Here is a 17,270-nt window from a genome sequence, read left to right as displayed (position 1 = left end):
GGGACTGAAGCTATACTGTTACATTGGTGCCGTGACCCGGATCACTGGTTACTGCGGAACAGAAGGAAGTCAAAGGGGGGTGAGTGTAACTGATGTGAAATGGCTAGTTAGTTAGCGGTGGTGCGCGTCTCTCGCTCTGAGACCTGAAGTAGTTGTTCCCCTTGCTCTGCAAGGGCTGCGGCTGTTGTGGCGCGATGGGTGACGATGCTTCGTGGGTGTCTGTTGTTGATGTGTGCAGAGGGTCCCTGGTTCAAGCCCAGGGACGGAAGCTATAGTGTGTGTATGTGTGTGTGTGTGTGTGGTCTTGTTCTTCCATCCTCGTGGTTGCCTGAAATCACCAAAAGTCCACACAAGGATTGTAAAACAAGAAAATTCTCCCTTGTGGGGACATATTAAGATTTAGGGTTCGGATTATAGGTTAAAGTTAGGGTTAGGTTTAAGATTAGGGGTTAGGGGAAATAGGATTTTAAATGGATATACATTTTAGGTCCCCAAGAGCAAACAAGTGTGTGTGGTTGTGTGTGTGTGTGTGTGTGTGTGTGTGGTTGTGCGTGTGTGTGTGTGTGTGGTTGTGCGTGTGTGTGTGTGTGTGTGTGCTCGCCTTACCTTCTTCTTGTCCCTCATGGAGCCTTTTCCGCGCACCATGATTTTACATCCTGTCTCTGCCTCCAGCTGCTTGGCTGTCAGCCCCCGTGGTCCCAGGATACGGCCCACAAAGTTAAACTGCCAGAGAAACACACACACACACACACGCACACGCACACGCACACACACACGCACACACAAATTAGAACCTGGGCTCAGAATCAGAGCAGTTCTTGAACATAGACAACAGGACACTTTATCATTGATATGTATGAGGACATAGTAGACAGTTGAAACATATCTGTAATGGAAATGTTAACTGATTTTCTCAACCCTGACATGTTGAGAAGAGAGAGGGATCAGATACAAAGATATGGAAGCACAGAGAAAGAACGAGAAAACAAGGCGATGATGCAGACGAGGTAGCCCGTCGCATGACCCTCCCACCTCGCTGTAATCTCACGCCCTCATCACCCGCCTGGCGCTCTTACACAATGACGCTCGATGGCGGCTGAAAAGCAGCCGATATCGGGAGTGTCTTGCGACCAGACGCCGCTGACAAGATAAGGCTCAGCAATCGTTCGCCCATCGATCAGCAGCTCCTCTCTGCTCTTCTCCTCACTGGACTTTACACTGCCTGTCAGTCAAGACTCATGAGGGCTGCTGCATATTGATGAGCTGGGACTGAGACTGACACACAGACAGGTCCTGGGCCTTAAAGGACAAGAGAGACGGACTGACTGACTGGCCAAGTTAATAGCAACAAGACCTACTGGGTTCAAACGAAACAGAGCAAGAACAACAATGAAAGGTTTTAAAGATTGGCATTCACCATTATCTCCACTGATCACTTCATGTCAATACAGATGTAGGATCTTAATTTGAGCCAGTTTGCTACAGCAGGAAAATAACCCCGTAGCAACAGGAAATGCGAATTATTATGTGGACTCGGTACCGGTACTCCTATTTATTGTGTTACTCTTTTCTATTTTTATTAGCACATTTTATACTTTTTAACTATGAATGGTTGGGAAAGGGCTCATAAGTAAGCACTTAACGGTAAAGAAAACAGTTAAAGTCTACACCTGTTGTATTCGGCACATGTGACAAATAAAATTTGATTTGCTTTTAATTATAATGAATGGACATTTTTGAATGGTTGATACATTTTTCGCGTGGGGAAAATCAAGTCAGAAATGTAAAAAGTGGAAAATGCTAAATTGAGAAGCATTTTTAAACCTCAAATACACCACAAGTTTTACATTTCCTGCACTTTCTTCCTGCAACAGGGTGATCAAATTAAGATCCTACATCTGTACATTCACTTTGACAGTGTTTTGAATCAAAGGATGTGAGTGACGAAGAGCTGTGGGAAACATATGGACTACTATGGTTACTCCCTCCTCTGTGGCTATCAAAGTGCTGTGCAACACAAATAATTGAGCTTGAAGTATTGACAATCCATTAAAATGAGGTCCGGAAGATTTTACTGCGTTACAGTTCATATAAGGAAATCAGTGAATTTAAAGATATTCATTAGGCCCTAATCTACGGATTTCACATGACTGGGAACACAGATATGAATGTGTTGGTCACGACGCCATACACCTGGTCTGCGGTTTGAGGCCGGTTGGACATACTGGAAAATTCTCTAAAACAACGTTGGAGGCGGCTTATGGTAGAGAAATAAACATTCAATTATCTGGCAACAGCTCTGGTGGACATTCCTGCAGTCAGCATGTCAATTGCACGCTCCTTCAAAGCTTGAGACATTTATGGCATTGTGCCGTGTGACAAAACTGCACAAGGTGCACCTGTGTAATGATCACGCTGTTTAATCAGCTTCTTGATATGCCACACCTGTCAGGTGGATGGATTGTCTTGTCAAGGGACAAATGCTCATTAACAGGGATATAAACAAATTTGAGCGCAAAATTTGAGAGAAATACACTTCTTGTGCGTATGGAACATTTCTGGGATGTTTTATTTCAGCTCATGAAACATGGGACCAGCACTTTACATGTTGCGTTTATATTTTTGTTCAGTATATATTGTCTTTCTGTTGGCTCTGCAGCTCTCGTGTCCAAAGTTATGTACTGTGCGATGAGCAAGAGCAATGTTTATCGTGTGCTCTGCCCTTCTTTCAATTTTGCTCTCTCCCTCCCCCCTTTTCCTCTCGTCTCTCCCTCGCTATGGAAATTCTGTCCATCGGCAACATGAAGCTCTATTTGCTTATCTTTGAATACCAACCCGAAAGAAAGTACAAAATGTACAAGAAATGCCTACAAACATTGTGGAATCTCCAGTTTCACCCTCCAAACCTCTAAATGACTGAGATGTACCGAATAAACAGACCCCATGCTGTCTTCCTGTGTGTTTCAGCACCTCGCTGAAAGCCCAGTTGTTTTAGCCGTTTGTCAGCTGCCAAAGTAAGGAGTTTGCACCTGGCATGGTTGAAAAGGGCACATTCTACTGCTCTGCCATGCACTATGTCCCTATACACAATACACACACACACACACACACACACACACACACACACACACACCACTCCCCAACGACAAGATATAACAAAGACAATATCTCAGCATAGAGACACAGGTCACTCCATAGAGCCAGCTTTCTGCATAATCCTCAATGCCTGCCATTTAAGACAATTTCACTTTTGCAATCTCTCTTTGATTGGGCATCACAGAGGTATACAGGTTTTTGCATGACGGTGTTCGAGAGCTCAGTCAGTGGTGTCACACTAGTCAATCACGCTTTCTTATCTCCTGGATAAAATATGTTCCTTTTGAGCCTGAACAATCATAGAAACCACAGGACTTCCTCATTTTCATAAGTACAGCTCAGCTCAAATTCACCGGGAAGGGAAATCAAAAAGCCAGGCTACAGGAGTTATCGCCACTCTCTGACGCAGGTCTCTCTGTACCACACCGTTGTGTTCGTTGCAATACAGAGACACCGGCCATGGAACAACCATCACTTTCACCCTACAATTCAGAAGAAACCCTCGGCGCAGCTGCCAGGAGATTCCGGATCGAGGCAGGCTCTCTCTCTCTCTCTCTCTCTCTCTCTTACACCTTGACTGTCATGATGATGACGATGATGAAGATCAGCATCAACATCATCATCATCATCATCATGTAGACGATGACCATCTACTGAAAAAAAATAATAATAATTTCCCTACCTACGACGTTTCAACAAAATATCTGAGCCGTCGGAACCCTTCTAGTTTTCCAAAGCATGAAAAGTCAAATGCATTATCATAGTCAAACATCCCCTCCTCTGTAAAAAAAAAAACGGTTCATGAAAGAGCATCTGACTTATTCATAGTGACACAACCCGGCGCAACAAAAAGTGCAAGTGACAGCATGAAGGTGAAAGGGGACTCGAAGAAACACTTCTCAACCCCCTCTGGTCTCCCTCCGGTCTGTCACCTGCATGTTGCTATCCCTCCTTTAGGAGCATCCCTCTCTCCTCCCCTCTTCTGCCCAGCTTTGTGTTCCAAGTCTCCTAACCCATCATGCCAAGCACAGTACTTCGATGCATTTGGCAGTGATGAATGCCTCCGAGTAGGGTTGAGGTGGGGAATTGGGGATCGTAAGGCTTTGTGTGTTTTGAGAGGACAGTAGTATGTGTGTGTGTGTCTCTGTGTGTGTGTGTGTGTGTGTGTGTGTGTGTGTGTGTGTGTGTGTGTGTGTGTGTGTGTGCTTTCCCTGCACGTGCATGTGTTTTGAGACAAGGTAAATAAAAAAGGGCAGAATTAGAATCCCATCTCCCATCTTGTCAGGCGAAATCTGGGCGAGTGACTGGCAATGTGAGAGAGGGGATTTGCGTGAAGGTTATCAGCATTGGTAGGGTTAGTGTGCTTCAGACAAGAATTGTCTTTGTGGAGGGTGCCCCCCTACCCCCCACGTCCCTCTTCCAGTAGGGCCGGGACGATACCAGTACCGCAAATACTCGTTAGTATCGTGGCAAGGAAACAAAACACACAATTTCACTTCTTTAGCCATAATGTTGGAAACAAACATCATTATGTTGTCATCCAGTCACATTTATTTATTTTCAAAGTTATAGGACACTATATTTGACACACAGCAGGTTTTTAACGGACCAAAGAATTTGATCTGCTTTGTGTTCTCATTTATGCCATGGGAAAAAATGATTGTGATACTGGTATCGTCCCAGCCTTAACTTCCTGTGTTTAACCTTTTCTGTCAGACGTCGAGTGATCCACATGGCAGCTGCAGCTCACTCAGCATCACAACGGGCATTCTCTTTCTTTTAAAGAACCAACACAGGGCCGCAGCAGGTGCACTGGGGTCAAACACATACTGTATTCATGTGTGTCCACTGTCCATGTATTTATAAAGCAAGTGAGTCTCTCGGCCCAACTGCACAATTTCCGACATTTCTAGGGTGGACGGGTGGAAACTGGACCGGGTGGATAGAGTAAGTTCAAATCATTGCAGTAAAATGGTGGATCCAAACCCCCATCCATAGTATTGATCAGAGCAGCCAGCTGGAGAGGCCAACAGGACAGAGACAGATTGAGTCAGTGGCCCCAGCAACGACACAACCCATCTCCACTCCTCCCCCAAAACTAAGAGAGAGGGAAGTGGAGAGTGAGAAAATCCATTGAAGCTAATGGAATGTCTAATATCTGCTTTTAAAGGACTCGCCCTATTTATCCAATCTGGGCAGTGGAGATTAAGTATGTTTTCCATCAACTACAATAAAAAACGAAAGTAATTAGGGCCATTTTAAACCGAGAGCATGCTGGACCAATCGGCACACACTCACACTGATCTCATTGTTTTATGAAGATAAACGAGCTACTTTAATAGGCAAATGAATTACTGCGTGACTTCTAATAGCACTCTGCTCTAATTCCCTTCTGCAGGATGTCTTTTGTTTTCATTATTACGGAGGACAGAGGGCGAGCGTGCAGGAAGAAAGGCCAGATAGCTCTTTCAACAGGTGAGTGTGTGTGAGAATGTGCGTGTGATTATTGACCTAATCATAATTGACCTTTCAAATATCTTTTAAGTGTGTTTGAACATGAAACAGGGTTTACCCTAAGCTACTTTTTTCCAATTCATTAATTAAACTAGGCTTCTTTTCACTTAAACGTTTCAATTCGCCAGTCAGAAAAGTCCTTATAGCCCTCTCCCGCTAGAATGAATGATATGCATCTTGTAGTGATCTTTGGATAGGACAGGCGCTTGTCAATCACAAAGCGAGCAATGACAGGGAAACACCGCTGGTTTGTCAGAAGGCTGTCTGTCCCGCCTCTCGGTACCTGTGTCAACGTTGTGCGCTGTGGTTGGCTGCAGTTGGACTTCTTCCACGGAGGGAGAGCATGATGCTTCATCGTCTCCTGTGAGTGAATTTACACGCACCCTGTAATGTAAGCAGTATCGACGAGTTGAAATCCACTTCATTGTGAATTATTCTTTTATTTTGCCTGTTTCGTAGGCCTATAGTCAGTCACAGTGTCAGGGCACATAGGCTATTTCCTGTTCTTTTGACTGGCAGCTTGTGTTGACTAGTGTATAAAAGGTGTCGAACTGACCCGACATAAAGTCAATCTCCTACATGCCTTTGCGATCCATAAATCATACAACGTAGTTCTATGCCCATGGTAGCGCTTCTGAACAAGTTAACCCCCAACAAGAACTGCTCCCCGGGCGTCGATGACCTGGATGTCGATTAAGGCAGCCCCCCCCCCCCCCCCCCAGCTCTCTGATTCAGAGGGGTTGGGTTAAACGCGGAAAACATATTTTCACATGAATGCATTCAGTTGTATCCCCCTTTCCATTGAAAGTGACTCGTCAGTGTAGCCTAGTGATGGGCAAACGGCTCTTTTTGAACAGATATTTTAGGTGAACGGAAACCGAATTGCATCGGTGAGCGAGCCGTTCTTTTTGCTCCCCCATTTGCATACTGGTAGGCTGCTTTTTGCCGATTATCTGCAGGTAAATTATGAAAACATTCAATGAGAAAGTTAGAGGTGTAAATATCATACCCCACCAAAAATGCTCACCTCCTCTGTTATTGTAATGGTTTGTGGTTAGCATATCTTGGGGGTATGATATAAAATGCTAACCTCCCCTGTTATTGTAATGGTTTGTGGTTAGCATGTCTTGGGGGTATGATATAAAATGCTAACCTCCCCTGTTATTGTAATGGTTTGTGGTTAGCATGTCTTGGGGGTATGATATAAAATGCTAACCTCCCCTGTTATTGTAATGGTTTGTGGTTAGCATGTCTTGGGGCTATGATATAAAATGCTAACCTCCCCTGTTATTGTAATGGTGAGAGGTTAGCATGTCTTGGGGCTATGATATAAAATGCTAACCTCCCCTGTTATTGTAATGGTGAGAGGTTAGCATGTCTTGGGGCTATGATATAAAATGCTAACCTCCCCTGTTATTGTAATGGTGAGAGGTTAGCATGTCTTGGGGCTATGATATAAAATGCTAACCTCCCCTGTTATTGTAATGGTGAGAGGTTAGCATGTCTTGGGGGTATGATCTTTGTGTCTCTAACTTTCTCACTCACCATTATTCACGATTCATTCATGATTTTCCGTAATCATAGTAGCATCCACATTAACGTAGAAGTATTAAAAAAAACATATTCTATTCTTATTTACAATAAAAGTGATTTCAAAATGACACTACATTATTTACCATTCATTTTTATTGGGCACAAAATAATCTGAAACACAACTAAAGCAAACTGCAAATGCATCCAACAAGTGTGTAGAGTCACACGCTTGATATAGTCATTGTGTGTGTAACCGATGTGAAATGGCTAGTTAGTTAGTGGTGGTGCGCGCTAATAGCGTTTCAATCAGTGACGTCACTCGCTCTGAGACCTGAAGTGGTTGTTCCCCTTGCGTTGCAAGGCTTTTGTGGCGCGATGGGTAACGATTCTTCGTGGGGTGTCAGTTGTTGATGTGTGCAAGGGTCCCTGGTTCGAGCCCAGGTTGGGGCGAAGAGAGGGACGGAACCTGCACAGTTACATGTGCTTGGAATATGGGACCAAATCCTATACTTTTGACTACTTTAATACACATAAGTGAATTTGTCCAAATACTTTTGGTCCCCTAAAATGGGGACACTATGTACAAAAAGTGCTGTAATTTCTAAATGGTTCACCCGATATGGATGAAAATACCCTAAAATGAAAGCTGACAGTCTGCACTTTAACAATCTGCACTCATAGTCATTGTACCATTTCAAATCCAAAGAACTGGAGTACAGAACCAAAAAACAACAAACCATTTGTCACTGTCCAAATATTTTTGGCCCTCACTGTACATGGAACTATCCAAATAAAGTGAAACTGAATCTACATAACCGAAGGATTTTCCTCCCCATAGCCATAGATTTAGTAGAATGACATATTGGCATTTCGTCATCCGTTTGAGCAGTGTGTGTTGGATGACAGAATGAGGTGAGCCTCATCCGCTGCCGGATGATGATGCTGTGTGTCAGCTTAGCGGTCCTAATGTCCTAATGAACCCTAATTAACCTTCATTAGCCATGCTTGTGACCCACAACGCCTGTGTTGCTGTGTTGCTGGAACCTTCCTCTCTCCCCTGTGTCTAGCTCGGGTTTCTTATCATCACAATAATGAGGGGGCTAATTTATACTGCATAGTTCACCTAATCACAGACAGCCCTCCCTCCTCTCTCACCCTTTTACTCACTTCTCAATCTTCTCTGCACCTCAAGTGGACCTCACGCAGCAGGGACGGGAGGGAGGACTGACCTCTTAAAGTCAAGGTCACTCCTCCCAGCCCTCTCTCCCTCTGTCTCTCTCTCACACACAAACAAGTGTGCGGACAAACACACACACATAGAACACCTACACAGGGACAACACACCCCACACGAAAAACACAGGAAAAAGCAGCCGCTCAATCTACAGTCCCTGTCCAGTGTGGGTCTCTCTGCGTCACTCAATTAAAAGTAAGACACCTGGAGTGATGGATAAATTACATCCACTAATGCTGTCTCTCTGCTAGAGTGTTTATTCTTCAAATAGGGAGAGAGAGAGACACACAGTACATAGATAGGCAATTTGGAAGTGTGTGTGTGTGCTATCTCCACTCTCTATTCTTCCCTCCCCGTCTCCCTCCCTCCCTCCCCGTCTCCCTCCCTCCCTCCCCGTCTCTCTCTCTCTCCCTCCCTCGCTGTCTCCCTCCCTCCCCGTCTCTCTCCCTCCCTCCCCGTCTCTCTCCCTCCCTCCCCGTCTCTCTCTCTCTCCCTCCCTCCCCGTCTCTCTCTCTCTCTCTCTCTCCCCGTCTCTCTCTCTCTCCTCCCCGTCTCTCTCTCTCTCCCTCCCTCCCCGTCTCTCTCTCTCTCTCTCCCTCCCTCCCCGTCTCTCTCTCTCTCTCCCCGTCTCTCTCTCTCTCTCCCCGTCTCTCTCTCTCTCTCCCCGTCTCTCTCTCTCTCTCTCCCTCCCCGTCTCTCTCTCCCTCCCTCCCTCCCCGTCTCTCTCTCCCTCCCCGTCTCTCTCTCCCTCCCTCCCTCCCTCCCCGTCTCCCTCCCTCCCCGTCTCCCTCCCTCCACGTCTCCCTCCCTCCACGTCTCCCTCCCTACACGTCTCCCTCCCTCCTTGGCTTCCTCCCTCCTTGGCTTCCTCCCTCCTTGGCTTCCTCCCTCCCCGTCTCCCTCCCTCCACGTCTCCCTCCCTACACGTCTCCCTCCCTCCTTGGCTTCCTCCCTCCTTGGCTTCCTCCCTCCTTGGCTTCCTCCCTCCTTGGCTTCCTCCCTCCTTGGCTTCCTCCCTCCTTGGCTTCCTCCCTCCCTGGCTTCCTCCCTCCTTGGCTTCCTCCCTCCTTGGCTTCCTCCCTCCTTGGCTTCCTCCCTCCTTGGCTTCCTCCCTCCCTGGCTTCCTCCCTCCTTGAGGTTTGTGAAGGATGGCCAAGGCCAAATGAGAGGACTGTGGGAGAATGAATCCAGCCACACATGCAATGATTAATAAATCAGTAATGGTCTCTCTCTCTCTCATCTCTGCTGTGGATGAGCATGACCCAGAAAAAGACACGCAGCAGCCAAATGATTGATGACAACAGCTAATTTCCATTGCCTGTCCCTCTCCCTCCACCTCACACTGTTGTATTGAGCACAATTAAAAGCTTTGTCCCCACAAACTCCTGCAATGTATTTATAGTCCACTAGAAAACAATCCATTAACCACACTATTCCCCCTTTCTTTTTAAACGCACACACACACTCGCTTTCGCACACACTCGCTTTCATTGCCTAATAACATTGTTCAGCAAATTGGAATGGGTGTGGGTTGCCAAAACAGTGGCAGCAGCGCTGCGAGGAGTTTGAAGGGGGAAATTCATTTCCGTGCCGCTGCTCTCCTGTCCCAGAGACGAGGGTGAGACACGAGAGAATCTCTCTTTATCAGACAGACCAGGCCGCGACTCCCCTGCCCCAATTCCCCCAAATCATCTCACACACACATTCATCATCAACTCGCCCACCACACACACACACACACACACACACATTATTTGAGATGTTTTTTTGAAGAGGTAGGTTCCCTCATATCAAGGGCACACACTTACTACGTTGTAAAATCTGTTATGAATGTATTGTCATTTTTAGTTGTTTTTAAAATGTATAATTGCCTTAATTTTGCTGGATCCCAGGAAGAGTCGATGCGGCCTTGGCAGCAGCTAATGGGGATCCATAATAAATACAAGCATCAACACCTCTCCAACAACTCTCCCACCCTATCCTTGACTTCCACTCCCTCCTTAAACCCCACCATTACTCCCTCTACCCCTCTACAGGGTAGCACCCCATGCCTGCCCTTAACCATTCCCCCCCAGGTGGAGGTAATGGGTATCCCCCAGTAACTCCCCTTCCCTACATTTATGCAAACACCATCCCTCTCTACCCCCACCCTCCCATGCCACCCGGGGCTAGAATTGGAGTGCTTCAGAAGCAGTTCCATGAAGAGCCATAGAGCTGATAGTTTTAAGTTAATGATTTCCTACATGGGGGTCCTCTGCAATTAGCAAAGAGGTGCTGCACCCTCAACCAAAACACTACTCTCCAATTGATAGAATGTCATATTCCCGTATTCCTTATTCCGAGTTAAAATAAAGAAGCTTTCCTCACACCGCTCAACTAGGTCAAAATCAACTCAAAATCAATGCAAACTTTATTTGTCACGTGCGATGAATACAACAAGTGTAGACCTTACCGTGAAATGCTTACTTACAAGCTCTTAACCAACAGTGCAGTTCAAGAAGAGTTAAGAAAATATTTACCAAATAAACTAAAGTAAAAAATGATAAAAAGTAACACAATAAAATAATAACGAGGCTATATACAGGGGGTACCGGTACCGAGTCAGTGTGCAGGGGTATAGGTTAGTTGAGGTAATTTGTACATGTAGGTGGGGGTGAAGTGACTATGCATAGATAATAAACAGCGAGTAGCAGCAGTGTACAAAAAGGGAGGGGGACGACGACAATTAAAAGTATTACTTTAACTTTTTCATTACTTAGATTTGTATTGTCTAGTCGAGTTTGTTGAAAATGGCTGTTTTTAAAGACTATGAAGTGATGTGGCATATCTGTTGCTTTGCCTTGGTACTGCAGAAATAAAGCTACGGCTCCATCTTACTGGGATGTCATGACAACTGTAGCTACATATGATGACACCGATATCCGGACTTCTGTAATGAAAAAAATATACACTACCGGTCAAAAGTTTTGGACACACCTACTCATTCATGGGTTTTTCTTTATTTGTACTATTTTCTACATTGTAGAATAATAGTGAAGACATCAAAACAATGAATTAACACATATGGAATCATGTAGAGATTCTTCAAATAGCCACCCTTTGCCTTGATGACAGCTTTGCACACTCTTGGCATTCTCTCAACCAGCTTCACCTGGAATGCTTTTCCAACAGTCTTGAAGGAGTTCCCACATATGCAGTGTGCAGGGGTACAGGTTAGTCAAGGTTATTTGTACATGTAGGTAGGGGTGAAGTGACTATGCATAGACAATAAACAGCGAGTAGCAGCAGTGTATAAAACAAATAGAGGGGGGGTGTCAATGTAAATAGTCTGGTGGCCATTTGATTAATTTTTCAGCAGTCTTACGGCTTGGGGGTAGAAGCTGTTTTCGGAGCCCTTTGGTTCTAGACTCGGTGCTCCGGTTCTGCTTGTCGTGCGGTAGCAGAGAAAACAGTCTATGACTTGGGTGACTGGAGTCTCTGACAATTTTATGGGCTTTTCTCTGACAGCGCCTATTATATAGGTCTTGAATGGCAAGAAGCTTGGCCCCCAGTGATGTACTGGGCCGTATGCACTACCCTCTGTAGCCGAGCAGTTGCCATACCAGGCGGTGATGCAACTGGTCAGGATGCTCTCGATTGTGCAGCTGTAGAACTTTGAGTATCTGGGCACCCATTCCAAATCTTTTCAGTCTCCTGATGGGGAAAAGGTTTTGTCGTGCCCTCTTCACGACTGTCTTGGTGTGTTTGGATCACGATAGTATGTTGGTGATGTGGACATCAAGGAACTTGAAACTCTTGACCCGCTCCACTACAGCCCCGTAGATGTTAATGGGGGCCTGTTCGGCCTGCCTTTTCCTGTAGTCCACGATCAGCTCCTTTGTTTTGTTCACATTGAGGGAGAGGTTGTTGTCCTGGCACCACACTGCCAGGTCTCTGACCTCCTCCCTATAGGTTGTCTCATCGTTGTTGGTGATCAGGCCTACCACTGTTGTTTCGTCCGCAAACTTAATGATGGTGTTGGAGTCGTGTTTTGCCACGCAGTCGTGGGTGAACAGGGAGTACAGGAGGGGACTAAGTACACACCCCTGCGAGGCCCCAGTGTTGAGGATCGGCATGGCAGACGTGTTGTTGCCTACCCTCACCACCTGGGGGAGGCCCGACAGGAAGTCCAGGATCCAGATGCAGAGGGAGGTGTTTAGTCCCAAGGTCCTGAGCTTAGTGATGAGCTTTGTGGGCACTATGGTGTTGAACGCTGAGCTGTAGTCAATGAACAGCATTCTCACATAGGTGTTCCTTTTGTCCAGGTGGGAAAGGGCAGTGTCGAGAGTGATTGAGATTGCGTCATCTGTGGATCTGTTGGGGTGGTATGCAAATTGGAGTGGGTCTAGGGTTTCTGGGATAATGGTGTTGATGAGCCATGACCAGCCTTTCAAAGCACTTCATGGCTACCGACATGAGTGCTACGGGGTGATAATAATTTAGGCAGGTTACCTTCACTTCCTTGGGCACAGGGACTATGGTGGTCTGCTTGAAACATGTAGGTATTACAGACTCGGTCAGGGAGAGGTTGAAAATGTCAGTGAAGACACTTGCCCGTTGGCCTGCGCATGCTTTGAGTACACGTCCTGGTAATCTGTCTGGGCCCGCGGCTTTGTGAATGTTGACCTGTTTATAAGGTCTTGCTCACATCGGCTACCGAGAGCGTTATCACACAGTCATCTCGTGCATGCTTCAGTGTTGCTTGCCTCGAAGCGAGCATAAAAGGTATTTAGCTTGTCTGGTAGGCTCGTGTCACTGGGCAGCTCACGTATGGGTTTCCCTTTGTAATAGTTTTCAAGCCCTGCCACATTCGTAGAGCGTCAGAGCCGCTGTAGTAGGATTCAATCTTAATCCTGTATTGACGGTTTGCTTGTGGTTCATCTGAGGGCATAGCGGGAATTCTTATAAGCGTCCGGATTAGTGTCCCGCTCCTTGAAAGCGGCAGCTCTAGCCTTTAGCTCGATGCAGATGTTGCCTGTAATCCAGGGCTTCTGGTTGGGATATGTACGTACGGTCACTGTGGGAATGACGTCGTCAATGCACTTATTGATGAAGCCGATGACTGAGGTGGTATACTCCTCAATGCCATTGGATGAATCCCGGAACATATTCCAGTCTGTGCTAGTAAAACAGTCCTGTAGTGTAGAATCTGCGTCATCTGACCACTTCCGTATTGAGCGAGTCACTGGTACTTCCTGCTTTAGTTTTTGCTTGTAAGCAGGAATCAGCAGGATAGAATTATGGTCAGATTTGCCACATGGAGGGCGGGGGAAAGCTTTGTATGCATCTCTGTGTGTGGAGTAAAGGTGATAGAGTTTTTTTTCCCTCTGGTTGCTCATGTGACAAACTGGTAAAATTTGGTAAAACTGATTTAAGTTTGCCTGCATTAACGTCCCTGGCCACTAGGAGTGCCGCTTCTGGATGAGCATTTTCTTGTTTGCTTATGGCCTTACAGAGTTGGTTGAGTGCGGTCTTAGTGCCAGCATTGGTTTGTGGTGGTAAATAGATGGCTACGAATAATATAGATGAGAACTCTCTTGGTAGATAGTCTGGTCTACAGCTTATCATGAGGTATTCTACCTCAGGTGAGCAATACCTTGAGACTTCTTTAATATTAGACATTGAGCACCAGCTGTTATTGACAAATAGACACACACCTCCACCCCTCGTCTTACCAGATGTAGCTTCTTCTCTGTTCTGCCGGTGCATGGAAAATCCAGCCAGCTCTATATTATCCATGTCGTCGTTCAGCCACAACTCGGTGAAACATAAGATATTACAGTTTTTAATGTCCCGTTGGTACTATAATCGTAATTTTATTTTCCAATGATTGCACGTTAGCCAGTAGAACAGATGGCAGTGGGAGTTTGCCTACGGATTCTCAGAAGGCAGCCCGATCTGCGCCCTGATTTCCTCCATCTTTTCTTCACGCAAATGACGGGGATTTGGGCCTGTTTCCGGGAAAGCAGTATATCCTTCTCGTCGGACTCGTCACAGAAAAAAGCTTCTTCCAGTTTGAGGTGAGTAATCGCTGTTATTTTCGGTCATAAGAGACGGTAGCAGCAATATTATGTACAAAATAAGTTAAAAAAATAAGTTACAAACACAAAAAAAACTAAATAGCACAGTTGGTTAGGAGCATGTAAAACGTCAGCCATCCTCTTCGGCGCCATTTTAACTGATCCTCCCGGTCACAAACACTATCAACTCTTATTGTCAGTAATGATAATTATCAGTAATGATAAGCATATGTGTAAAACCGATACGCACACACAGGCACACGCACACACACACACACACACACACGCACGGCTCCAGCACTCTCAGCTGGGGGCTATTTGAAGCCCTCTCATATAATCTCTCAGTGTTCCTAATGAACCCATCCTCAGTAATAATGTTCCTCCCGGTCCTTCAGAGGAGCAAGGACAACCAGCATCGACACTCACTCTGCTGCTGCTGTCCTTTACCAGAGACTAGAAGAGCAGGCCAAGACACACTGACTGGGAAAGAGAGAGAGAGACTCAAGAGATCTACAACATTTTCTCAGACCCACTACAGGCGGACAGACTGCAGAGACACATTATTATCTTATACCATCTATAGCCATCCATATTCCCAATCTATTATGAATTCATAACATGCAACAACACCAAAAAAAGGCAGTTCTGTACAAAATCCACTGGGCACAGACGTCAACGACTAGTTTCGATATAAATTTGGTTGAGTTGTCAACTAACGGGAATTCATCGTGAAATCAACCAACAAATTCACCATGTCATTGGATTTAGGTTAAACGTTGGGTGAAAAACAGACGAAGCCCCTTACATTTATAACTTTTGCGAATACAATCCGTTTTCCACATTGATTCAACATCATCACATTGAATTTTTTGGGGGTTGAAATTACGTGGAAACAACATTGATTCAACCAGTTTTTGTCCAGTAGGTGGTCAATAGGAGGCAGTCTGTATCATGGGTGGTCTGTGTACACTGACTTAACTACTACCGTTTCCCCCCCAGGTGAAAAACGGCGGCATAAACAACCTTTGAAAAGCCTCAGCAGAAATACAGTAGACGAATCCGGACTGGAGCTGTGCGTTACAACCTCCAATGACTCAACTCCATTAATGCTGCCCACGCAACAATCAGCCACTCAGAAGAAGAAGTTAATTGGGATCAATCAGCTCGGAGCTCGGCTCGCTACCCCTGGGCCAGGCTTAGGCGAGCAGGATCCGAGGGCGATTGCCTAAAAGATTTGTTAACAACAACGCGGATAGTTTCAGGTGCGAGTTAGAACATACGCACACGCGCGAGGTTGAGGTAAGTTCAACGTGGGGACTCACGTCGATGATGCAATCTTCCGCCTAGTGCCCACTGCCTGATGCATTTCTGTTGTTTCTTCATTTCTCCTTACACGACACGTTTACATGACTAATAACACGGAGGTAAAGAAACAGCACAGCAGTTCAGCAATAATATATTAAGTCCCGAAACAGAACGCAACTTTTGGAAGTTTATGGGTTGATATAAACTGTATCTTTCAACAATGTAGCGCTGAGAGTACCGGTTGAGTGCCATTATGCAAGCCCATGTCAATAAATAGCTAGCTGAGACTATTCTTCACATGTGGACGGATCAGTCCAATAAAAGTAGCCGTCCCCCCCTGGGGTTTACACGGTGCCCAGTCAGAATCCCACTGCACCCAGAACTCTTAACCCAATCAATAACTGGCACATTGAGCCCACCCTCTAACGCAGAGGATAGTAGATCACCAGGACTTGTAATAACTTGGTAATCCTATAAGGCTGATACTGAATGCGGCCACACCCAGTTTACCCACAGTTATATTATTCATATTCATCTAGGGAAAGTGCCTTGACGCAAACATACATTTTTCATCGTAGACTTGTGGTGGTTCTTCAGGTGCGTGTGTGTGTGTGTGTGTGTGTGTGTGTATTTCCCTGCTAGCAGCAGTGGGGAGATAACCCATGTGTGTGAGTATCTCCGTATATGTGTGTGTGTGTGTAATCAGACAAAAGATTGTACTCACATCGGGGTACTCTTTTACAGGCACAAATAGTTTCTCCTGGAGCTGCACCATGGGGCCCACTGCGTCTGGGAGCTCACTGCTCCGCTTCTCTGTGCTGCCGTTTAGCGTGTCGTTGTACATGTCCTTCCGTACCCGGCTGATCTCTGGATGACAGGAGGAGAAGGAAACACGTCAGTCAGATGATAGTCAGAACAACGTTGGTACTGTACAACACCGTTGTAGTCACGCAGACGCCGCAACACAGTGCAAGGCAGATTGGTAAGGATACCAGTCTCACCACAACAAAGAAGTACCAAAACGGGGGCATAGACTCGCTCATACAACTACATCATCTGTGGCATAGACTCGCTCATACAACTACATCATCTGTGGCATAGACTCGCTCGTACAACTACATCATCTGTGGCATAGACTCGCTCATACAACTACATCATCTGTGGCACAGACTCGCTCGTACAACTACATCATCTGTGGCACAGACTCGCTCGTACAACTACATCATCTGTGGCATAGACTCGCTCGTACAACTACATCATCTGTGGCATAGACTCGCTCATACAACTACATCATCTGTGGCACAGACTCGCTCGTACAACTACATCATCTGTGGCACAGACTCGCTCGTACAACTACATCATCTGTGGCATAGACTCGCTCGTACAACTACATCATCTGTGGCATAGACTCGCTCATACAACTACATCATCTGTGGCATAGACTCGCTCGTACAACTACATCATCTGTGGCATAGACTCGCTCATACAACTACATCATCTGTGGCACAGACTCGCTCGTACAACTACATC

General features: G+C 45.9%; 1 protein-coding gene across 4 annotated transcripts in view; it reads right to left on the bottom strand.

Annotated features, from left to right (window-relative positions):
* LOC106605787 (KH domain-containing RNA-binding protein QKI) overlaps nucleotides 1–17,270 on the bottom strand; it is a 103,331-nt gene that overhangs the window by 58,170 nt on the left and 27,891 nt on the right. For all 4 annotated transcript variants that reach the window (XR_006770183.2, XM_014201737.3, XM_014201744.3 and 1 more), the window contains exons 2-3: nucleotides 16,465–16,607; nucleotides 607–723 (exon numbers count right to left, since the gene is read on the bottom strand). Coding sequence is in view for 3 of the 4 variants with exons in the window: in XM_014201737.3 (XP_014057212.1) it covers nucleotides 607–723; nucleotides 16,465–16,607 (260 nt within the window). In the remaining variant the exon portion in view is untranslated. The remainder of the gene's footprint in view (nucleotides 1–606; nucleotides 724–16,464; nucleotides 16,608–17,270) is intronic.

Source organism: Salmo salar, chromosome 01 (assembly GCF_965601325.2).
Source record: "Salmo salar chromosome 01, fSalSal1, whole genome shotgun sequence".
Lineage (NCBI taxonomy): Eukaryota > Metazoa > Chordata > Actinopteri > Salmoniformes > Salmonidae > Salmo > Salmo salar.
Note: the sequence above shows the minus strand (reverse complement) of the source record. Positions and strands in the feature narration are given on the sequence as shown.